This window comes from Acanthopagrus latus, chromosome 5, assembly GCF_904848185.1.
Source record: "Acanthopagrus latus isolate v.2019 chromosome 5, fAcaLat1.1, whole genome shotgun sequence".
Classification (NCBI taxonomy): Eukaryota; Metazoa; Chordata; class Actinopteri; order Spariformes; family Sparidae; genus Acanthopagrus; species Acanthopagrus latus.
This window is the reverse complement of record NC_051043.1, coordinates 18,709,819-18,735,041: the sequence shown is the minus strand read 5'-3', so window position 1 is coordinate 18,735,041 and position 25,223 is coordinate 18,709,819. Positions and strand designations below refer to the sequence as shown.

The window sequence follows — 25,223 nt, the reverse complement described above, 5'->3', positions numbered from 1 at the left end:
CTGCCCCAGTTGTATGTGTGTGACTGTTAACTAACATGAGGCGTCCACTACAGAGATAGATTAACAATCGGAAGCTCTCTTCTGGACGTCGTGTTTCTTTACTGGAGAGCCCTCCCTTCTCCGCCTGGCGTTTGTTCCAGCTCAAAGCCTACCGTGGGGCTGTTGTCACACAGGCCGCGAATCGGGTCCTGTTGCTGGGAGGAGACCATTCAGACTCGCCTCCCTGCTAGCATTATTAGCTGGCTATGATGCGTCGCTGCTGCTGGTGTATTTTCCACACGGCAGGCAACTGTAAAGTGAGGCAGGTCCTTGGTTAACTCTTTACCCCGACGGAACTGAAGGGTGACTTGGAAATACACCATACTTTTGAAGGTACTGTGTTGCTAGCTTGCTAACGTCATTCATGGGGCCGTTGAATGCAGCGCTGCTGCTGTTGTAACGTTACACACTAGCAAGCTAACGGTTAGCCGGGGCTGCTTTGCATTCGCATGAATGGCCGTTTACCTAACCTAATGTTAGGCGAAAAGAGTGGCTTGTAACCTCAGGCTTGTTTCCCCGTTAATAAGGTTATGATAGTACCAGCATACTGACGTTATCATGATAGCCAATCAGGTTAATTAGCCATTACCTAGCTTGTTCAACAAGCCAGCATTGGGCCGTTAACGGTGAGATGATGTGCAGGTGGTAATGTAATGTGGAGTTAATGCTACAGGTAATCTGTAACAGTAACTTTTATATTAATGTTAGGTTTAAGGTTTAGCCTCTGGCACAGTAAAAGTATAACTTACCTTTTGAGCTTAGTGTGTGTAAGCAGATGTTTGCTCGTTTACCTCAAAATTGTCGTCCTGACGATTAATTTGAGATGTATACATTTAAATAATAAATTCAAAAGTCCAAAAGTTGCCAAAAATATTGTGAATGTCCAAGCAGGACCTCAGCCAGAAACAGCATCTCCACCCAGTTGAAAGTGAAAGTAGGCAGAGATTAGAAACATTAGTCTGCTTGATTTGGTGAAAGTGGTCCCTGATAGTAGTAATCATCTTTAATTGCCCGGCACTTTGCCATAACAAAGTTACACCACCTAGCTAAATGAATCAAAGCCTTGGAAGAGTAGTGACATACAGAGATTTAAAGAAAGTTAAGTATGTAATATGATAATATCTTAAGAGTAGAAATGACATCAGATTCTGAAGTCCTGATCTAGTACAGTACCTAAAGTGCCACAGTGTCCATGATGACCAGAAAGTTTCATTCTTGTATTCAGTTATGGCCTTATGGTAGTAGGTAGGTTCATTTAAATAACAGATACTGCAAAAACACTGTCTCTACGCTGTCATCAAGCTTTTGACATAATGAATGTGATCATGCCTGTGAGAATGCTACTTTGGTACTTGTGTTTCACCCACCAGATGCAAGCCTAATCGACCACTTAAGGGAGGATTAACAGCTGCAGGCAAAGCAGCATTTTCCTTAATAATCAACAAACACCAATGAGGGTTTTATTTAATTATTTATTGAAGAATCACTGTGATGGAGCACCCAGTCCCTCACACAAACCATGCCAATGAGAATTGCATCTTGGCAGATTGTGGGCGACTGATATCCTGTTATTTGGCTGTGTACCTTACTCAGCAGTATGTTCAGTATTATTGTGACTGTAACATCATGCTTTTTTCTTTGTTATTTTTTTCTCCAAAGGATGGATGTTGATTTGTGTGCTGGAGGGGACAGTACCAGGAGAAAAGTGGACTTGACTGGAGCTGCAGAAGGCACCATGGATGTCGTACCATTGGAGATGTATGACTCCGCCAGAGCGAAAATAGCTGCCAACTTGCGGTGGCTGTTTGCCAAAGCCTATGGCATTGGTGAGTACTTACATCCATGCTACACAAATGTTAAGTATGTATATCTAGATTTACAGTTACCTGTATGACTTGCCTAGTAAAATCTATACATCTTAACAGTTTGCACATTTCAGAGCAAAGAGTTGAGTAGAGCCCGGGGTAATGCTATCTGCAGCATATTTTCCTCCATAGTTATTTCAGATGTTAATGTTGCAACAATGGTTTACTCTTGTCTACATACTGACGGTCAGCAGATTTTGTAGAGCTTCAGCAGTGAAACACTGACAGAAAAGGGAAAGAGAAAGAAATATTTGTGGATGTGTGCACTCAAGCCAACACTAATTCCCCCATGACACTTTTCAACAGAATCCTCCCTCACTGACTCACCAGATCCATCCATTCTTGTAAGGTGGCCAGTGAGACTGAACCCAAATCAGACTGAGTGACAGGCACTGAGGATTAGGCTATGTTTGTTCGTCTGTACTCAGAGCATGGAAAATACTGATCTGCACTGCCAGTTACTCACTCCCTTTTCAGATAATATCAGCATTACTAACTAGGCCTTCAGGTCAGATTTTGCCATCTTTTGTGTAGCTGCAACCACAGTCAAGATTTGAAATACATTTCCTGCCTGAGATTTGAGCCCATCTTCTTTGAATGGGCACATCTGGTGCATGGAGAAAGCTAAAGAATAGGTTCACATTTCTACATGTCTGTCATTAAACTAAAGTCAGGTGCCCATATGGAGACAGATTTTGCTTGCTCATTCATCCTGTTCATAATGGCCATTAAAAGATCTTTTCCCTGTGTGTTGTGAATGAAAGTGATGGGGGACAAATACCACAGTCGTCACTCTGTGCAAAAATGCATCAAGAAGTTTATTAGGAAGGTTGTATTGGAATTCATTAGTGTGACAGCTTGATTCCACCGGGCACTGTCTGTCTCTCTTTCTAGCTGCAAATGGTTCTGTTCTCTCCTCTGCACAGCTTTATACCCAACCTGGAGCTCTTTCAAATGCATAGTGTTTTACCTGTTTGATATTGTTGACTTGTTGAGATTTTGTTGATTCTTGGTCAATTTTCCTTGAAGCTTCTGAAAGGCACTGTGTGTTTTGTGGAACTGAAGAATTTCTGTTTCAGATTAGAACAGCTTTGGTTAGCTCCGGTGGTCGCGCCACAGTTGCAAATCTATCTATGTAAATGTATGACTGAACTTCATGTTACTTTTGATGGCTGTAGTTGGTGTTACTCCACTGCAATTGATATAAGTGAGCTGGACAAAATATTAAAAATACCTCTCGGTTTAACATCCAGTGGCCTAATACTGCCAGTTTGGTATATATTGTAGTCCTAAGTGCTGGATCTTCTGGTGGCTGTCTCTTATGTTGTTCAAGCCAGTGAGTGTAATGAAAACTAATGTCATGAGGAGCTCCAGTTGGGGAAAAAACAAAAAAACAAATCTCTTTGTGAAATAATGAGTGTACTTGTTAAAACTCTAGCTGATAGAATCTCACTCTTCATATCTCTAGGCAATAAAGTCTTCTTGGCATGTTTCCAGATTTTATACACTATGAATTATTATAGGCCCTGTACCCCAGTGTTTTTTTTTCTTGCATACCTATATATTAAAGAAAGAAAATAACCTGTCATGTGAGAGAATGTTGACCTATTTTTTTTTCTGACAGCCTTAATTCACTTAATACATTTTTAACCCAGATATGGCAACAGAGAATATTCAGATTGTTTGACATATATTTAATCATCAGGGTTAGATAATGTTACTGTCAGTAGTAACATCACCGTATGCCGCCATTGTTTTACTGTACGGCTGTTATTTACCCTCTATCTCCTTATCGTGCAGTTACTATAAACCTCAGCTATCTGATGCACACGTCTCCTGATTTACTGCTTTGCATGTCTGTTGCAGTGTAGTCAACAGACATGCAAGACTCTGGTCAAATCAGCCATCATTATTTTTCTGAGGCTTGTAAAGGCTTTCTTTTGTATTCTGTGGTCATTACAAAGATTTCATGATGCTACTGAAGCATTCATTCTAAACAAATGACAGGAAACTGGGAGAAGCAATGATACTGTAATCCAGTTTGTGAATAGAAAGCTTCTGACCTTTTTGTTATTTTTCTTATTTTATCCAATTGGTTCATTAGTCAAGCTCAGATTTTCTCAGAGCTCATGTCAAGGCTTGTAGGCCTTTGCTTGCTCAGTTCAGTTAGTCATCATAAGCTTTGGGTGATGATGGAGGGTAACCTCTCTATACTGACAAATATGATGCACCACAGATGAACTTGGGTGGAGATGCTGTTCAGTTACAATAGAAGGCGCATATTAGCCTCAAGGCATTGGCTACTCAGAGGGAGGCAACTCTCAGGTGCATCTACAGTCATCTTTCTCCTAAGGGAACTGAATACACAAGGCCCTTTTAATTTTTGCCCTATGGCTCATATGATGTCTCCTGCGTTGCAAATGCTGCACTGTAGTTTGCTGGGCTCATGCAATGTGGACAGACATGAACAGTGGCATGTATACAGTTGAGGTTGATGTTGCTGCATTTCTAAAATGAGGCAGCCGGGTTATGATCTTACAGCTTGTCAGGGATTCAGATGCATTTGGTGTGGTTCACTAGTAAGTATCTGATCGTTCCTGTCTATGTTTGTGCACATACTCCCTTGTCCCTATGCCCTCTGCATGGGCCACAGCTGCTCCCAGCCTGAGCACCAGCCAGCCAGACACAACGCTGGCGAGAACGAGCACCTGTTATGGTGGCAGACCTATTGCTTGTCCTTACCCGACTCTCCCTTGCTTGTGCTGATTGTGGCGTGCTGCTGATCATGGCTGGCTGACTCTGCTGTGGTACATCCTGGGTCTATCCCAGTGGATCCACCCCATCCCAGTTAGTAAATCTTTCTGCCTGGTTTCTGGTGGCAGAATGGTGGGGGGCAGCTGCCACACGACATTAGTGTCTGTAGAATGAAGTCAAACGTGAAGTCTCGCCTCAGCCGGACCCCTTTGTTTTCATACACAATCATCCCCACTGTTCTATTGCCTTTATATACTGAAACGCAGTTCTCAAGGAATGACCAACGCTGCTGGGTGTTACACATATTAGATTAATTCTCTTGTACAATGACATCCTTATTTGCACCATGTGTATGGTGGCAGACAGCATATCGGTGTGGCCTGTGTCATCGTAATGCATGTGGAATGCAGTAAACAGGATCAGTGTGATCTGAGCATCACTAGCCACTGACATAAGGGCTGCATGTTTTGTCACGTGACAATCACCAATTCAGTTTTAAAGTCTCCTAATCACTTCTTAATTACCTCATACTTTTAATGGATTGTAATTGGCTGAATTAAAGCTGATCAAAATCCAACTGTGTTTTGTCAACCTTAACCTGCAAGTGTTGCAGCGCTGCTCTCTTTTACCACAACTGGGCTGCGCAATGCACCATTCCAATACAATTGAAAATTGTTGCATGTGATTGTAAAAATGTATTTGGGTGCACCAGTAAGATATTCTGGGAGCAGGCGCTGAGTTTGGCAAAATGTATGGATTCCCTAAGCTACACATGTACTTGTAACACAAAGAACATTGTACATAACATTCAGCTATGAGCCTCTCTGTTTCACAGACTAAAATTTAAGTTGATCAGCTTAGTTTTGAACCTTCTCCGGTATTTAATCAACTCTTGGATGAGAGAAGGGCTACACTTTTCTCAGAAGTAAGATCTAATTGTGTAAGACATCAGGAAATCTTCCCCTTGATGTTAAATTTGTGATCTCCTCCATCAACAGTTTATTGAAGTTTTCATGTACTGGAAATAGTTCTGTTCCTCTATCAGTAAAAGTGACAAGCTTACAAGTGACAGTTGCTGCACCACAGCGTAACAACACACTAATGTGATGAAAGCCACAAAAACAACTGGAGAATCCCTTACACCTGACCACACTTGCATCTACAATGTGAGACTTACCACTGTATCTCTCCTCCCAAAAAGCTATTGTAGGCACCTCTGAACTGCAGATACTACCCCTTTCTCTCCAGGAATTGTGACTGAAAGTCAGAATCCTTCATCCAGAGTTGCCAAGCTGAAACTGACTATCCGTGTTCATTCTTTGCTAGCATTTTTTTGGTATTTTCTCAAAGCCTAGTCTGTTGCCTCCTAACTGCAGTGCAACATTTGTGCTGAATGTATGATCACTCACAAAAGCAGCTGCTGGAAGAAACTGCCTGCCCTGCCTGCCTTCTTGCCATCCTGTTTGTGTGAGCAGGAGATTGTCGATGAGTGGCTCCCTTTATCCCATCAGTCAGAGCAGACACTAAGAACTCATCACATACACACATACGGCTTAGGCTGTGTTACTGGAGCTCAGGCAGAGTTCAGAACAGATTTAACAGAATAGTGTTATTTTCTATCACCACACTGTTTTGTGCAGTGCAGTATTTTTGATAGGTTTTGTGCATCATTTTAGACCTATTTTAAGACTCAATGTGTGATTAAACTTGCAGTATGTATTTGGTCTGTGCATGCCTGGAGTTGAGCGCTTCAACCCATGCCCTTATATGGCTGTAATTTCTGGTTTTAGAGTGACTTCATATCCAAAGCAACAGAATCTCTTGTGTGGGTCACTGTTTTCTTTTTGTTTTTTGTGGCTCCAGTATTGTTAAGTTAGTGCTGGCAAAGGATATCGTGTCACCTGAGATGGCTGCTTTCACTGAGGATTCATCTTAGCAAGGATCTCTTTACCAGTGTTACTCTTGAGGCAGTAAGCTATGACTTACAAGTGGCTGTGTTTGCTCCATGTAAACTAAAGCCGACATAGAACAAATATTACAAAGAAAGCGTTGTGCTTTGTCACATTCCTGTAGTCTGTTGACACTGTAGAAGTTTGGTGGGGGGAAGCTGAAAGAGATGAAGTTGACATCAGAGGCGTTTACCAGGCACCATCATTTGATTATGCAATAATACAATACCTTATTATGTAGTTATCATACCAGCTTACCCAAGTGTTTTCAATCCAGGTCACAATTGGAAAGCTTAACCACGTATACTTTATATAGCCACATGTTTCACCTAACCTCCTTCTCTATTGCAGACCATATTCCAGAGGACTTACGGGACCCGTTCTACACAGACCAGTACGACCAGGAGCACATCAAACCCCCTGTCATCCGCCTGCTGCTGTCCTGCGAGCTCTACTGTCGCGTATGCGCCCTCATCCTCAAGACTGAGCAGGCAGCATCCCTTCAGTCCCACCTGTCCGTCATCCAGGCTCTGTCCAGAAAGGGCATATACGTTGTGGAAAGTGACGATACACCTGTCACCGATGAGGACCTGGCCAGTATGCCCATCAAAATGGTGAGTGGATTGAGCGGAATTTGTTGCGCCCAAAAAAAGGGTGGTTTTCCTGTGTTGTAAATTTTCCATCTCAGTGTACAGTTATTGACCAATTTCAAATTTAGCTGCTACACTTGGTGAAATTAAAGTTGATAATGACTGTGTAAGGATATATTCAGCACTAGTTTTTACAAAATGTAGCGCAGAATGCCTGTCAGAAAAAAAGAAAAAACAAGGCCATAGGCTTCAACAACATTGCACATTACCTGTGACAATCACATCTCTTCCTGCTTCTGATGTATTATCTTGCAACAGTAAAATAAGTAGAAGAGGCTATTGCTTTTATCCTTATTTAGCTGTTTAATCAATCTGAGTCACATGCATTTGAGACATGGGGAAGCTTCTCTCTACTGTGAAGAATAACCTTAAAAAATTGTGAATTGGCAAAAAACGTTTTTGCAGTTGTTTCCCATCATACACTGTGTGCTTGATCTGGAGAGATGATTTCCTTTGTGAGTTAGTGGATGACTCACCAGAGGACATGGCTGAACTGTTATCATTTTTTAAATTCAAATTAAGAGGTAGAATTTGACTGTTCCTCATGCAGGTCAAGTGAGCACTTTCATGCAAGATAAGGTTGTGATTCGAGTTTGTGGTGTGTTTGTTATTGTGCCATGGCAATGGTGTTTCCAATCTGTCCCGGGAGGTTTTTGGCCAGATTTATTTTCGCTCTTAAAACATAGTTTTTCCACATCTGTTCTTTCTCATGTCGTTATCCAAATATTTTAAGCCACTCTTATTTTGGGCAATTTTTATAGTAAATCTTTTGTATGAAGTGAATACTTCTAAACTATGCTATAAGACTACATGTCATCATCCACACATCAGTATTTGATGACATAGAATGATTGTTTGTCAGATGAACAAGCCAGCATACTTGAGGCATTTATGATAAAAATCAAACATTTAAGTCCCTCAAAATATGTACCTTATGTATATTATCATACAATGTAAAGAATGTCAAAATAAAATCTGTTTTGATGTGGGATTTTGCATAGTAAAATATTTATGTTAATTTTTGTCTGTATTGGTATAGTTACCTTGTGTTTTAAAATGACCACCTCTTACTCAGAGGACATTGCTTTAAACGCTGTGCCTGCAAAAATTCTTTCTGCTGCGGTTCACCAATGGAACTAACGGATACTTTATTACTGTGCCAAAGATCAACTTCTTATCTCATTCATGAAACAAATATGTACAAATCCTAATAAAAAGCTGCAGGCCAGTCTTCTCAGAACAGTTTAATCGGTTACATCAGTGTTAAGAGGGTTACTCTAGCACTAATACTTCATAGAATGGATTTTATTGTCTGTGATAGTTTTCTCACCTACATTTTTGCAAATCTGTTAAGAGCATTTGCTGAATGCTGGCACTTAAAAGTCTTCCTGCTTTGTCCTTGGATGCCCAGCTTAAATGCCTTTTAATCAAGCTAGCTTCCCTGTAGAAAATAAACTATTTTGACAGACCAGTTCTGTCAATTTATGCAGGAAACTGGATGCTTGGCTCGACTGACCCTTTGTGAAGTCATCATATGAGTGTAATATAATATTTTCCCAGATCAGCTCTTAAACAGGTTAAACGTCCCCTGTGTGTAACCCACATCCTCTTGGTCACCACCTGAATCAACAGTTCCACGTCACAGCGCAGTGAATGAAGTGCAGCACAGCCCCTGTTCCTCTGCTGCAATGAGATCCTATGTCTCACGACTTCACCAATAGCTCTTCACACAGGATAGAGTGAAACACCAGCCAGCTCACTTGCTCTCAGCCATCTTCCTACCCTTTCGTTGCCATGGAAACCAGCAATGGTGTTGAGCCCCTTCTCTGCAGGCCGGCAATTCAGGGATGTGCGTCTGCCTCTACTGTTAGCAGCCTGATAGAGAATGTAAGCAGCAGCCAGACACAAAGCCCTGGTGAGGAGAGGGAAAATCCTAAGCAGGACAGTGCTTATTGCTGATAGACTGTTGGAAACCCCCTCCCAGTTTGCTGACTTGACAAGGCGTTTCCATAGCAACTTACATTTTTCTGTGTTTGAGCGTTTGTACCTGCAGACAGTTCCTATGCAGCCTGTCTGATTCTTATAGGGGCAACACCTGGGGCTTGTACGAAGCTAGCCATCCTCTTGAGTCCACTTAAACTTTTGTATGTGTATGCACATGCACGCTGTATATCAATGAGGAGCACACACACACACATACACACACCCCAGGGCAACAGTAGACTCTGCTTCCCGTGGGGCTCCATGCTGTGCCGATGAAGAGCAGAGTGAGCGTTTGAGGAGAACAAAAGCTTGTAGAGCGTGTCATGCTGTGATATTTAACCCCTTTGTTTATTCCTCTAACACTATTTATTGACACTTAAATGGCCAATGCAGTGCACCTTTTTTGAGTCATTCAGTATTTTTGATTGCAGCATAATCATGTTGCACCAGACTTCTCTATTCATGTAATACTGCATATTGAAATTAAAATTTTACCTATTTTACTATAATTTACTATTTTAAGACAACTAGAACCTGACACATTCTATTGGATTTTGTCATCTGATATCAATATTTCTGAGCAGGATGTTTTATAGTTGATAATTACAATTGCTTGGTTTCTTCAAATATATCCCTGGCATATCTGTACTGCAATTTTTGGTTATTACCTGGGATGTAGCAATAATGGTGCAACTGTGGTAAACCAGTACCACAAATCACTAAGGCTGTCAAAAACGTGTTAAAATCTGTTATTAATTTCTTTTGTTTTACATAAATCACTGAACTGTTGCATTCATGTTTGAGCAGTCGTGTAGGAGAATAATTTGGGTTTCAGAAGTCTTGGATCTTTCCTTGTTATTTTGGTTGTGACAGCATTGTACTAACTAGAGTCATTGCTTAGATCTGGGGGCATGCTGACATGACACAAAAAGAAGAAGATAATTAGTCAGACAATTATTTGGGTTTTAAACAAACCCCTTGGTGAATTAAATTTCTTTGAAGAGAAAGCAATAGTGAAGGACACAGTTATTATCTAAGCTGTTGAACTTCCGGCTTGCTGTGACTTCTTTGATTGTCCAAATGATAGTTTCTTACTCTTCCTCGCAAGCAGTGTCGTTGCTGTGAATGTTCCCAGATCACAGAAGTTAATTTTATGAGAACAGTGTATCATAGCTGATAGAAACAGACTTCAGAGTTAAAAGGAACAAGACTTTATTTGGAATAGCTGTAGTACTTAAATCGCCTTTTGAAACCACTAAACTGCAGCTAGTGAGTGAACCCAATGAGCAGGCAGAACTTAAGCTGCTTTTAGCTTCCTCTATGCAGTCATTATTTCTTCATATTCTGTTATGGTCTGTGTGTGGTGAAAGCTCTGAATAGCTCTCAATCATTATGTTAACGAGCCTAATCTCTGTGCTCTTGCATCACCAATTGAATTAGGCCAGCAGCACGTTACACAGAGCGCTGATTGAAACAGTCACATGTCCATATTTGTTCTGTGATAGATTCAGGTGCTATATATTGGCTATGTTGTTGTGCACAAGGAATAACTTTTGCATGAAATTAGGTTTATAAAAAGAAGTTGACTACCAAATGTGTGTTCTGCCAGCTGTGGTTTTGCTACCAGATTTATTAGTGTTTGGCTGCTGTTAATTCCCATCCTGGCTGTCAAGAAACCATATTTGAACTGGTGGGCATCAGGTGTTGGTGATACCCCTGCTGGGCCTCTTGGTTGCCTTAGGATATAGAGAGTGGGTTTAAGGGTGGACACTCATTGTGCTAAAATAGGGGTTTCAACTTTTAATCAAACCATGGTGGGTTTGGCATAAATCACACTCATTTACCCATACACAATATTAGCTGTTATTGCCCAGAATCCACTGGTCACCAACTGGTTTCAAATGATGATTCATTAGCTGTAAAAGTAATGACTGTGATGTGCTCTTAAAAACCTAGTTCTTACAAGGTAAAAATTCTCTGAAGGATGTTCATAAAAAACACTTAAATGGGAACCGCAACTGACAGGAATTTCAGGGTAAATGCTTACATTAGACACAATAATAAGCTCCACAACTTTTTTTATGTTGTTTGGTAAATCTGCATTTGATTGCAATCTCATTTTATTTGCCTCCAGCATTGATCTTAATTGCATTGGAAACTGGGGAAGAGAATCCAATGAAATTGAATTGTCCTGTTTCTCCTCCTCACTCACCCAGAGTGCTCACATGCCCATGATCGATGCCCTCATGATGGCCTACACAGTGGAGATGATCAGCATTGAGAAAGTGGTGGCTTCTGTCAAGCGCTTCTCCACCTTCAGTGCCTCCAAGGAGCTGCCCTTTGACCTGGAGGATGCAATGGTCTTCTGGATCAACAAGGTTTGAACACACAGACATAAGCAGTGAACGAAGATATAATAAAAGAACGCAGCTGCACATATTTAAAAACTTTCGAAAACAACAGTTATGGTTCCATATATCTAGAGTTCAGCTGGTCATGATGATCCTAGGCTGTTGCGTGTTGACATAGCGGCAAGAGCTTTGACTCGGTGTGTGCATTAATCACATTGATGTGCCACACAATCACTATCTGGGAAAAGGACAGTGTCTGTTTAAGATGGACTACAGCAACTCCCCAAGTGAGGAAATTTTCCCTTGTTAAACTGTTAATAAATGTTGATATATATTTTCTAATTCATTTTGACTGATACACATTTATTATTTAGCCTCTAAAATGTAAAAAAAACATGGTAAACATCATTCAAAATTTTACAGAACTGAACTTGAAGTTGCCTTAAAATCGCTTTGTTTGTTGAACCTACAGTCCAAAACTCAGAAATGGTTGGTGATATTGTTTGCATTCACTTAGCTCACTTAACTCGGTAAGAGTCCATTTCTTCTATTTAATTAAAAGAGAAAATCTGGGTACTGTAATCTGGGATAGGTGATTGGATAACCATGATTTCCCTTGTTAGATTTCTCATGGAGAACTCTCAGTCTTCTGCAATTGATGCAGGTAACTGGGTCATTAATCAGCATATAAGCATGTGCAAAACAAAAGGCAACAGGGAAGGTAACAGTAGAGTGGGTACATGAAAGGAGAGGTCATCACACTTAGCTATGTGCCTGTATATTTAGAACGTTGTAAAAAGTAAGAGCTGTGTTGTCTTTGTCTCTATGTTGTGTCTGTCTCTCTGTCTGTCCCGTCATCGATCTGTCAAAAGTGAGCCATTCCTCCAAAATAAGCTTGTGCCATTCTTTAATTATCTGCATATCGTGGCTCCTCAGCAGAGCCTGGTTTCTTCAGTGTATCTTAACGTCTTGAATATGTCATATTTCTTCTGCAGGTGAACATGAAGATGAGGGAGATCACAGAAAGGGAGCACAAGGTCAAGCACCACCCCCTGGAGTCCCCCAGCCACCAAAAGGTAAAGCCACACACAATGTCTTCTATTTGCTTCTTTTTCAGGAGAAAAAACAAAAAAAAACCTAAAATACTAGAGCCAGCAAGTTCCTGCCAGTGTCTCCATATTTCTTGCTTTTGGAGACTTTTAGAAGTACCTGCTTTCATGAAAAAAAATTTTTCTTATTGAGTCTTTATCCAGGTGGGTGCTCAACAATCAAAATTTAATAAGCAAAACTTGGTTCAGGCAGGACCCTTAGTTTAATAAGGAATGTTTCCCTAAAGGCATTTTGGAGTTGTTCTGACCCTGCTTTCTTTTTCTCTGTTTAAACCGGAAGCAGATCAAATCCTTTGTCTGTGACCTCTGACCTGTTGATCTTTCTGCTCCTGTTCCTCATCTGTCCCTCCTCCCTTCCCTCTTTTATCCCTGCAAACTGGATAGTCTCCCTCCAAATGGTATTGGAAGCTAGTCCCTGTAAGTTGGATGCCAGCCCCCATAACCCCATTTTCTTCGCCCTCTCCCCCTTGCACGCATAGTTCTGTGTTGATGTGCGCGCACACTCCACCATGGCTCATTCAAGCTCATTCTGTGCTGCTTGTAGCCAGTGTGTCAGCAAGGGGGAGAAGGCTGACAGTCTTTTTTTTCTTTCTATTTTTTTTCCCCCTCATGGCAAATATGTCACACAGGTGTAAGGTTATTCTCACCTTTGTGAAGTGTTCCAAGGATTTTCGTTTAGCTATGCAATGTGTGCTATCTCATTTCAAGCTCAACTAGGCCATGTGGGTTTGAGGTGCCTGTATGTGTGTGTGAGCTATTTGCTTGCCCAGTGAGAATTAAGAGCAAATCCATGCCTACACCTCTCCTTTGCTTTGCAGTCCCATCCCTGGCCACCTCCTCTCACTGATCTGCTTTGTCATTCTCCCTCCAGTCTCTCTCTTCTGCTCTCACACACTGTTTCCTCTGTGCCTATGGTCTCCTCTGACAGTATCTCTTGCTCTGTGTGTGTGTGTGTGTGTGTGTCAGCCTGATGTCATGCACCAGCTGGTCCACTGCATGCTGGAGCCAGATGAGCTCTCCAAAGTGGTACAGTTTTCCATGGTAGTCAAGAGAAGACTCCCTCATGTAGAGCTTATTTTCTAGTAGTTGTAGTTTGATCTGTGACTTTGGACTGGAGCTGCTTGAGTACATTGGTATAATTTTGTTGAATGGACTCCCAGCACACTGCATTGTTGTATATGTTAAAATGTTGTTTTTATCATTTTGTTATTTAGATACATATTTAGCTGGTTGGTTGTTATGCTGCTTTTTAAATTGTGCATGGTCGCCTAGAGTTTCTCCAGACCTGTGTCAGGGTTTGGTGTCTTAAAATGGTTTGTATTTAAGATGAAGTTTTGATCTTGTTTCCTAACCCCCAGATTCTGTCAGGCATGTCTGCGTCATTTTATCCATCTTCTTGAATTAAAGTTCAACCAAGATTGAATATTTGAGGCAGATACTGATATGAATATTTGAGTTTTACATATATCAACGAATAGACCTGCCATGATATCAACTTATCATATCGTCTGTCTATAAATGTACAAGACCTAGATAACTTCTGCTGATCAATGTTTCCTGTTGCATTTACATTTTTGAGCTGGAAAGTCCAGCTCATTTATTGTTTTGGTTGTTTGATTTTGATTTTTTTTTTTTTTTTTTACGCACACTCATAGGAAGCGAATAATTTTCATACAAATTCCTGAGACTTCCCATCTTTTTTTTGTGAATTGGAACCGTATTATCGTTTCTGTTGCAGTCTTTCTGCATCCTATAATGCAAATAGCTTGTGCGACGCTCTGTACTGGAAAGACTGCAACTAAATTTGCATTTCTAAATAACGTAGATTCACTTACTTTATGCCCCTTCTACAAGTGCCACAGAGAATGCCATATTGAATTGTCATTACAAAGGGAGCGGTGTTCCCAGTGTTGGGTTTGTAAGTCGTACAGAAGTGTATAAAGTTAGAAGCAGCAGTACCTGTCAGTACAGTTTGCCTTGGCACCCTGCAAGGTCTATATTTATGTTGCTCCAAATCATATGTAGGTCTGTAATCTCCACAGCACGTGCCTGTGTAACACTGTTAACTATTTGTTTTGTATTCTGTTGTGTAGTTGTAATTTGATTGATGAATTCCTCACTAGAGTATGTACCCAAAACTAATTCATCTGGGTTGAGTGAGTTTCTGCTCTAACCTCACACTCATTTCCCATAAGTGGGCCAATGATTACCCCAGTTTCCCTTCCACTCAGCTGGCTCACGTTGCCTAGTTTGACTGGACTCCACTGCTAGCTGCCTTACCACTGAGGCCTGAGGAAGTCCATCCACTCTGTGTTCATATCACTGCTCTAACACCTCCACCTCCATCTCCTCATAGTTAACTGGGTCATCAGGGTTCTCCCTAAACTGTTCGATCATGGTGGCACAAGATTTTAGCATTCAGCATTATTTAATTTTTTTGGCAATTACACTAAACCTGTTGTAGATCAGTTGAAGAGGACTTGTCTATAAAAAAACATAACTTTTTCTTTGTACCTCCTGGGGAGAACCTTGATCAGATGCTTAAATTAATATCTTAACTAGATTATAACTGGAGCTGAAAACATCTGAGATCAATATGCCTTGACTAGTTCAGACGTGAATCTCACAAGAAAAGGGATTTGTACTTGTTTGAAACTAGTCATCGCATTTTAGGATGTTTTATAACGTGTCATTGGTTGGTAGAACCTTGGTGTTCGGTGTTGTTCCGGCCTTGGCATTTGTTCTTATTCAACCTCATCTTCTCTCTCTGGTGGTTAGGTACGGTATCGTCGGGAGCATGCTTCAGGCAAACAACTGCCATTCTTCCCACTTCTGGAAGACCTGATGAGAGATGTTTGTGACGGAGCTGCACTGCTCACTGTGGTCCACTGCTACTGCCCAGACCTCATGAAGCTGGAAGGTATGATGTGCACGCTGGCTCACACCCACATTCAGTCGCAACATCTTACTAATTATGAGTTACCCTTAAATCTTTTTTTCATAAAGAGCATCAAGCTTTCTTTGCCAACACATTGAATTTAATATCCATGTGTGATACTATTTTTGGCACTTGCACATGGCTTACTGTCCCAGTCCAGTCAGTGTGACATTTATAGCCATCAGGTCATTGAGTTGTGTCCCGATCTAACCGGCTCTCTGCCTGTCTGATCAGATATTTGCCTGAAGGAAGTACCCTCCATTGCTGATAGCCTGTACAACATCCAGTTACTCAGAGAGTTTGCCAACGAGTATCTGAATAAAAGCTTCTATCTGACAACGGAGGACATGCTCTACTCGCCGCTTGTGCTCAAGGTACAAACATATACACACATTTGGAATAAAATTTTACATTTAACCTTAAAAAGACTGAATCTGGCTTCTTTTTTAACATGTTTTCTCTCTACATAGCATAATGTGATGGTGTTCATTGCTGAACTCTTCTGGTGGTTCGAGACCGTTAAGCCAGAGTTTGTCCAACCGAGAGATCTCCAAGAGTTCAAAGATGGTGAGCGCTGATTACTACATGCTCTGGAAATAAAATAAAGATAGCACATTGATGAAAGACTGATGATGACTGAGCATCACTCCATGTCACGCAAAACGTAAGATAATTAACCACACTGGTTAGTATCCTGATCATTAATCAAGTTAATCAGCTTTAATTTCAGCAATACACATGTTAGCAAACAATCGTTTGTGTGTGTGCCCTTCCGTACAAGTTCTTCAAAATGATTCAAATTACTGTAGTTACAGAGAAATGGCTCAAAGTGACCCCATACTGTATTTCTAATGTAATTCTTTCAGTAGGAATCTAATGTATTTCCTTATTTTTTGTCAACACGTTATGTTTACATCATTTAATGTGAGAATTTAAAGACTTTACAAACTATTAGTTTGCTCACAACTTTAGCTAAATCCTGGTCAATGTCCCAGGTTGAGCTTTTCTAATGACAGTCAGCATCAGTCACTTAGTGTATTAACATGATGGGCACCTTTTTCCTTCTCTCCAAAGCTCGAGCCATAGCTCAGCCCAAGAGTGCCCGCCCATCAGTGCCTATCTCGAACGCCACCAAGCGCAGCTTCCTGGCCAGCCCTGGTGTGGCCGATAACCAGAGCAGCCCAGAAGTCTGTAACAGGTACTTCCTGCACCCCGAAGAGTCTGACCCCCTGTAAGTCTTTTCTCGCTTTCCTTCACATTCCACCTCATCATGATCCTGTCTCCTAACCAGTTACAGTAGCCCTACGAGGACCGGTAGATATTCAGTAGTGTCTCATGTGCCGTCCACCTTTAGCCCTTTGTCCTTTGTCTTGTCCCTCACCAGATTTAATGATGATTTGCACAAAGTCTCATTGTCTGTGTGCTTTGTTAGTGCTTGTGTGGCGGACTGAATGTTAAGAATAGCTATCTTAAAGGGTGTAGAACTGTCAGTTGGGATTTGTCTATGCCGCTTGCTTAGTGGCTGTTACTGTGTCTGTGGTGAAAGCTTACTGAAAGCATTTGTCTCGGGCCTAATCTATGCACTTGGTCTGCTTGATCTATTCTGTTCTTAGTGTTTGAATGTTGCTAACATTCTAGCTAAACAAATTGATTTCTTGGCTTTTAGTAAAGGGGGTCCAACTTTCAGTCCTTCCCACCCACTCCTGCCCCTCCGACAAAGGCAACAAAAGCAGCAAGGAGAAGATGGTGCAGGTGAGGAAGATGTTTAACTTGTCATCATATGTTTACCATCAGTTGTCAGTATACTTATTCATTGTGTGTGTGTTTCTGGTTAGGTCTCAGAAACCGCTCCAACTCTCTGACCCAGATGGACGGACAACCCCGAGGCTCTGTTGTTGCATGGCCAGACAAGAGGCAGAGGTACCTAATGTAGTTAAAAAACAGACATTTAATGATGTCACTGTTTGCTCTAGAATATTGTAATGGTCTTTTTTTCTGCTTTATGATGTTGTACAGACAAAACCATTAGGATGTAAGTGTGGATGTAAATGGAACCAAACTGTAGCACTTTTTCACATTTTACACTGACCCTGATGATAGAAATAAAGCTATCACTCTTATTATTTTATGTAAAAGGTGATGTTGAACCTACAATCCAGAAATGTGTGGCACTACTTTTCTTTTACTCTGTATGCTGGGTTGTCCTTGAACTGCAGCCAACTGGGATGTGCATTCTGTCTCCTTTCTCTGCTTATGTTTTCATCTTATGAGGCTGATTCTGCCGAGATATGATATGCAAAGATGTTTGTTTTTTGTTTTTTTTTTACTTCTGGCTTAGGAATAACATTAGAAGTTAAATCAAAGTGTGTTGGTGGAAGTATACGAAATCCATATTATGTTTCCATTCTCTCCCTCTGCAGACCTCTGTCCACACTGAGCCCCTACATGTTTCATTCAGCCACAGACAGCGATGCAGACATTGCCTCTGGTGACAGTGTGAGTCTGGCCCGCTCCATAAGTAAGGACAGCCTGGCGTCCAACGTCATCAACGTCACACCCAAACACCAGACTTCTGTCCAACAGCCGTCACAGGCTGCGATACGGAGAGTCAACGGCCACGGCCTCCTGGGTAATGTTAACACTGAGAACGAGGAAGAGACTCTGTTGGCAGTTTCAAGGACTGATGGTTCTGTCATCCCTAAGCGGGTTGACGGAATGCAAGCGACTGCCCCAGTGGGTCCCAAACCTTCCGCTGAGTCCAAACCTGCACCGGATAGCTTTTACCTAGAACCACTGATGCCTGCCGTGCTCAAAACGGCTAAAGAGAAGTCTGTATGCCTAAACAAGGAGGAGGAGAGTGGCGAAGGGCCTCGTTCTTCAGGAAGGGGCTCTCTGCGCCGAGGAGATGGATCTACATCGGCCGTGCGTAGGAAAGCTCCCTGTGGCCTGAACCAAACATTTACCCCACCGGGTGAGGAGGAGGACTTGTCAGAGGAACCTCCACAGAGTCAGGCAGGCTTCAGACCCATTGTTACCAGCAGTGTCGACCCCTCGTCCAGAGAACCAGCAGGGGGTTTCTACCTGCATTCAGATTCTGAAGAACCAAAGTCTGGCCAGGGCCTGGATGATGAGCTGGAGGACCTGGATGAAGAGGAAGAGGATCTGGATGAAGCCGTTACCACTAAGGACCCCAACTGGCCTAGGAAAGCCTTTATAGAGGAGGATGAAGAAGAAGAATCAGCCAAACTCCAAGAGGACATGAATGTGAAAGAGCATGAGGACAAAGATATGAACGGTGGCAGCGGTCGCTCCAGCCCCTGTCTCAGCGCCAACTCCCAGGCTAGCAGCATGGCCAGTAGCAGTGTGCGCATGACTTCCTTCGCTGAGCGCAAAGCCCAGCAGCAGCGCTTCGGCAGCAACCACGACCTACGCTCCAGTGCCTCCAGCTCCCAAAGGACCACTCCAGATGGATCAGAGAGCAGCGGGCCTCTGACTTCCTCCTGGAGGCTTAAAAGAGACCAGAGCCCCTCCTCACCACTGGGAGGATGCTCACGTACAGGCGATGGTGCTACTGTACTGGCTTCTGAAATTGTACAGCTCCGAATGCAGCTGGAGGAGAAGCGACGTGCCATCGAGCACCAGAAGAAAAAGATGGAGGTGCTGTCGGCGAGGCAAAGGCAGAAGCTGGGAAAGGCAGCCTTCCTGCACATTGTAAAGAAAGGTGGAGGCAAGAGTGACACGTTACCCAATCCACTTAAAGCTGACGTCCCTAAAGACAAGCTTGCTGGTGAGAAGGAACCATCAAGTAAAGATGATATGTGTGTGGATGCCCTGAGGGGGGACAAAGAGGTGGAGGGAAAAACCCCAACAGGTGCCTTAGAAGCAGACAAGAAAGGAAACGGTGGAAGCTTTTACCTAGAAGAAGAGTTGGACCTGAACGAGTGCAGCCACTCCATTGAGCTGCTGAACGAAGCCATCAGCAGCATCCAGCAGCAGATGATGCAGCTGTCACTGCAGCAGGAGATGTTGATGAAACAGAATGTACAGTCCCCCCCTGGGCCAACTCCAGCACCTGTCCCCAGCGACAAAAACGGTGACCCTAAGGCAAGCTCAAGCTTTCACATCGTGGATCACCTCTCTGGCTCCAACACCGCCCCCACCAGGAAGCCTCCCAAGCTGAGCTCAGGCCGGAGCTCCAGATCCAAGCCATCAGAGCTAAAGATAGCCAAGGAGCAGAGCCGGCAGGCCTCCAGGACCCTTACCCCCACCCAGAGTGGCTCAGAGACACTACCACACCCAAGGCAGTTAGCTGGGGGCAGGTCCCCCAGGACCGAGCAGCCCGACAGTCCCAGAAACCCCACAGCAGGAGAGACAATCGACAGGCCGGGCGCTGGTCACATTCGTAGCGCCACCTACCGGCTTCACGATGAAGCAAACATGCGCCTCCCGACCCGAGTGGATCTGACAGCGGTGGTTGCCCCAGAAGTGTCCTTTGACGAGTGCCTGTCCAGCACCATGAGAGAGTCTGAGCTTAATTCTTCAGACGGTTCAGGAAAAGAAAACATCCCATCAGAGGAGGGGCAGCGCAGCAAAGCCAACCTGATTGAGGTCGATTTGTCCGACCTGAAAGCTCTTGAGGCAGAGGAGGCTGCGGAGGACACGACAACAGAGGGAGGTGACGGAGAGCAGAAGTCAGTCATGGGCTTCTTCTTCAAGGTAATGCCTTTGCATGAAAGTAGAATATTTTACTCTATGTATTTATTTTATATTACAGTGGTGACCATTTTAAAATTGGCAGTGGCAAACATCTAACAACGTGATATCATTATTTCACAGAATCAAACTATTTATAAATAATTTCAGCAAAAAGAAGAAAAATTGATTAAATTAATACCTAGATGATGCTCCAATATCTTTCTTTCCGGTTCTAGGATGAGCAGAAGGCTGAGGATGAGCTTGCTAAGAAGAGAGCAGCGTTCTTGCTGAAGCAGCAGAAGAAAGCGGAGGAGGCCCGTCTGCGTAAACAACAGCTAGAAGCAGAATCTGAGCTCAAACGAGATGAAGCCAGGTAGCTTATCTTACCACTGCTAGTACTTGAAATGTTAATCTTCCAAAAAAGAGAGAGAGCTCAAATTCATGCGTTTTTATTTCTTTCAGACGAAAGGCTGAGGAGGATCGCCTGCGCAAAGAAGAGGAGAAGACGCGGCGAGAGCTGATAAAGCAGGAGTATCTGCGCAGGAAGCAACAGGAGATGTTCGAGGAACAAGGCCTCGTCAAGCCCAAAACGCCCAAACCGAAGCAGAAACACAGACCCAAGTCTGTCTTTAGAGAGGAATCATCCAGCGATAATTTCTCCAAGGGATCCTCTACACGTAAGATGGTTACATCACTAGGTTGACATTTAGCTTTTTATGTGCATGTCTCAGCTTGGTGCGCCTCATTTGCTTTTTCCATCTGAGCTGTGGGGCACACTGACTTACTGCCAGTTATTTTCTTATTTTATGACCATGATTACATGCCCCACAGTTATGAATGCTGCATTAATACAAACAAGACTGGGATTAATTGCTGACAATGTCTTTGGTGTTTCTTTGGATTAGTTATAGATCAGATAATAACCAAATGATTTATGCTCTAAGTGGGCTGTCCTGCCTGAGACAGACTACCACTGCGAACATGATCAAAAAAAATCACATGAAAATTCTTAATTGTTTGCTTCAACCAAACAATATCATCTCATTAGATTTTTAAAACTATTATTATTTATTATGTACTTAACTTAAAGACACATTACAAAAGCTACTGTTTGACATGCAAGATTATGGATTAATTTAGTCAAATGCTATGACTGCTTAATTACATTTCTAATCTCCTTTTATGTGTTTATATCATGTGGATAAAGTCTTAACTATGTATTTGTCATGAGTTTTTGTCATTTTTACAAAATAATTTAAAGGGTCCTCTCTGTTTTACATAGCTGACAACCTGAGCAACGCCCAATCAGGCTCCAATCTGTCCCTGGCGTCCGCTGCGACCAACGAGGCTGACAGCGTCAACTCTGGAGGGGCTGGCTCCCAACGGTAAATTACTACTTTTTTTTTTTTTTTTTTTAATGTTCAGTATTTGTGGTAATTTCTATTTACACTCATTTTTCCTTTTGTCTTCCAGCTGTGACTCTGTGGAGTCGTTCCCTGGCAGTCGTAACAACAGCCGGACTGCAGAGAGAGACTGGGACAACGGCTCCACTGCATCTTCCATCACCTCCATGGCTGAATATACTGGTGAGTGCACACTTGTCGTTATGACTGTCTCAATGTCACTGTTTTACTTGTCATAATTTACAGTTTTAAGATGTAGACTTTGTAGCTGCTTTTTTATCATCCTCTCTTGTTATTTGTTTCATTATTCTTGTGGTCTCATAGTGTCCTTGGCCTTTCCTCCTTTTAGGTCCCAAGCTGTTCAAGGAGCCCAGCGCCAAGTCCAATAAGCCAATCATCCACAATGCAATCTCCCACTGCTGCCTGGCTGGCAAAGTCAATGAGCCGCAAAAGAACCAGATCCTAGAGGTCAGTTTGTTATCAAACACCAACTTTATATCAGCTTTAATGAATTCACACAGTAGTTTGATTTACCTGTTTACATAAAGTCACTGTTGTCAAAATCTGTGTGAATTAACCCTGTAAGAATCAGTATGTCTGGCTTTTTTAAATTGGCCTCTGATAGTATTGTTTAACATCATACTTATTAAACTAATCAGTATGTTTGAGTAAGCTCACCATTTTTAATATGGAATTCTCATTCATCACTTCCATCCTGGCCTCGTGGCAGATGACTTTCTCTGGTTCATTTTTGTTGACGCAGGAAACATTTTTTATTTTTTCTGTAACAGAAAACATGTAACATGAGTATAGCCAGGTTTACTGGCGGGCATACACATCACTGACAGACAGTGTGAAAGCCTGTAGCCGACAACATCAAGACCTTAAACAAATTAAGATTTTTCAAATGTAATTTTATTGAAAGAAAGTGTTTTTTAATGCTAAAAACTGTAACCCTCCTCATGCTGCACTTAGATTTGAACCAGCAGCCTGGCAATGACAACCCTACTACTGTAATATTTCTCAATATCATATCAGTGTCATTTTAATATCATTTTTCCTGTTTTCTGTTTAACCTCATATTCCACTAGGAGTTGGAGAAATGTGAGTCCAACCACCTGATGATCCTGTTTCGCGACGGTGGCTGCCAGTTCCGGGCGCTCTACTCGTACTTCCCCGACACAGAAGAGATCCAAAAGCTGACGGGCACTGGACCCAAGAGCATCAGCAAGAAGATGATCGACAAGCTGTACAAGTACAGCTCGGACCGGAAGCAGTTCACCGTCATCCCCGCCAAGACGGTGTCGGTCAGCGTGGACGCCCTGACCATCCACAACCACCTGTGGCAGGCCAAGAGAGGTACTGTGCCAAAGAAAAGCGGGAAATAGCGGGCCGGATTTTAAGAAAAAAACCCCTCTGTCATGCAAACCATCTTATCCCCATCTTGCTTGTTTCCTGAATAGACTGCATTGACGCCCACAGCCAAGCTCGCCTCCGTGCTCGGTCTGGAAACCTGCTAGGGAGAGGCCCCAATTATGGACATGTGGTCACCTGAAGGCAGAGACAAGGGAAACGTTATGTGTGTGTGTGTGTGTGTGTGTGTGTGTGTCACAGATGGTCAGAGGGACTGGTGCTTGCAACAAAAAGATGGAATGCCGGCTAAGTTAGCTTCTCCTTCCTGTGATCTCAGTGCGATCTGTTCAGGTTTCTTCTGGTCCGGCTCTGTTTTTCTACGATGACCACGACTCAAGCATGTGGCTCTCTTTTTGTGTTTTTCTCCGTCTCTCTCATACGTGGTGGATGTATTTATTTATTAGTTCAGCACTGTCATGGTCGAGAGCTCAGCTGCAGCACTAAAGACCTTCCTCCTCTCCATAAAAAACGCCTCTCCTTTGGACGTATTTCGGACAAATGGAGGGGGGACATTGGGAGTTTTTCTGTGGCTCTTTTCAGAAACTCCGAAGCACGGGACCTTTGTCCAACCCTTTAGGACTATTGGACGGCTCCGCCGTCCCAACGAAAACAATCTTCTTCCTGTGTGGACTGTCGAATCTGTCGAATCAGGCTGGCATTGCCGATTTTGCCTCACCAGGGATCTCCAAAAAACCTGCTGCTCTGAACTGTCTTCTTCTTTTTGTCACGGGGGAGCTCCTCAGGTCTCCCCTCAGACATCTGTTGGCCTTTCACGCATCGTGGTACTATCGTCTATTTATTCAACTGCTTTTTAAACTAGACGCTGATCGTGTAGCACTGGATATGTGTATAGCCCAAAAAAAAAAAAGGAAAAAAAAAGGAAAGCTAATGATGGTCATTTTAAATACTTTTATTTATCCAAACATCCTCTTTCTTGAGGGTGTCAAAAGAGGGTGAATGAGGTTTTGTTACACAAATGATGCTTTTTTCTTTTTCTTTTTTTTTTTTTAGCTTTTATTTTATTATTATTATTATTAAAGCAATGTGGTATAGAGTTTGAGCTGATGTTATGTGTTTTCATCATAACGAGAATTCTCTGATGTTTAGAGCTTAGTTGTGTTTTTCTCCACTGGGCACTCTTGAATTGTCCTGTATAAAGGTGCACTCATGAACACTTGTCGGCGGCTTCTTTCATGCAATGTAACCCCCCCCCCCTCCCCTCCCTGAGTGTGTTTGTCGGCCTGTCCCATCTTTATCCGCGAGAGCAGCGCACACACTCTTGTTCTGAAGGGTGTCTCGGTGCTGGTCTGTAACCGGTTCGAATGACAGTATTTGATATATTCACAAAGGGGTTTCTGTGTGCGGGCGGGCGGGTGGGGGACTGTGGTTCAGTTATGTACCAACATTAAAGAACATTCCTCCAAGGTGTTGACAAACACTGCCACATGGTCTCTCTCTTTCCCTCTGTCTTTTTTCCAAGAATCATCAAAAGTGCTTTTTTAGAAACCATTTGTTGGCCTCGAGAACAACCAGAAGTGTTGCACGAGCACTTTATTCTCTGTTTGTTGGGGAATTTTACTTTTTTTAAATGGGCATAAATACTAAAAAAAAAAAAAAAAAAACCAGTAACACTGCTGTCATGTGCTCCGTAAATTGTGGAAACTAAACCAAACACTAAGAGTTAGTACTGACATGTAAAGTTGAAGGGCCTCCGCTGATGTGATACTACTGCTGTCTCCAAAAACAACAGAATACTTGATTTCTCATGTGCTGCATTTTGATTTGTTTTTGGGGCGTTTTGAGGCGGAGGAGGAAGGTGGCAGATTTTTATTTGTATGTGAGTGTATTTTTATGTTCACTAAAAGATTGTACTGGCATTTGGTCACCGTTTTTGTTACACTAGGTCATCCTTGTTGATTTTATCTTTGATCCCATGCCATCTATTTATTTTAAAAATGGAAGCACTGAAACGGAATAAATTTTCAAGTGAATAAAAGTCACATTTTTTTCATTTTATTCTTTTCTCATGGCTTGATTTGTCCATTTGTGAGACTCACTGTTAATTTTCTGTTGT

General features: G+C 42.4%; 1 protein-coding gene across 4 annotated transcripts; it reads left to right on the top strand.

Annotated features, from left to right (window-relative positions):
- Positions 1-234: 234 nt before the first annotated feature.
- camsap1b (calmodulin regulated spectrin-associated protein 1b) lies at positions 235-25,149 on the top strand. Of its 4 annotated transcripts, XM_037099056.1 has the most exons (20): positions 235-372; positions 1,699-1,865; positions 6,959-7,221; positions 11,457-11,618; positions 12,587-12,667; positions 13,085-13,117; positions 15,479-15,620; positions 15,873-16,012; positions 16,109-16,205; positions 16,713-16,869; positions 17,305-17,390; positions 17,474-17,558; positions 18,059-20,354; positions 20,570-20,706; positions 20,796-21,010; positions 21,616-21,718; positions 21,807-21,919; positions 22,086-22,204; positions 22,828-23,095; positions 23,200-25,149. In XM_037099056.1, exons 2-20 carry the CDS (start codon positions 1,700-1,702, stop codon positions 23,289-23,291), a joined length of 4,755 nt encoding a protein of 1,584 aa, XP_036954951.1. In that variant the 5' UTR covers positions 235-372; position 1,699; the 3' UTR covers positions 23,292-25,149. The 4 variants fall into 4 exon arrangements, with proteins under 4 accessions (XP_036954951.1, XP_036954952.1, XP_036954953.1 ...); XM_037099057.1 differs by lacking the exon at positions 13,085-13,117; XM_037099058.1 differs by having other exon boundaries at positions 16,713-16,836; positions 22,828-25,149.
- Positions 25,150-25,223: the final 74 nt, after the last annotated feature.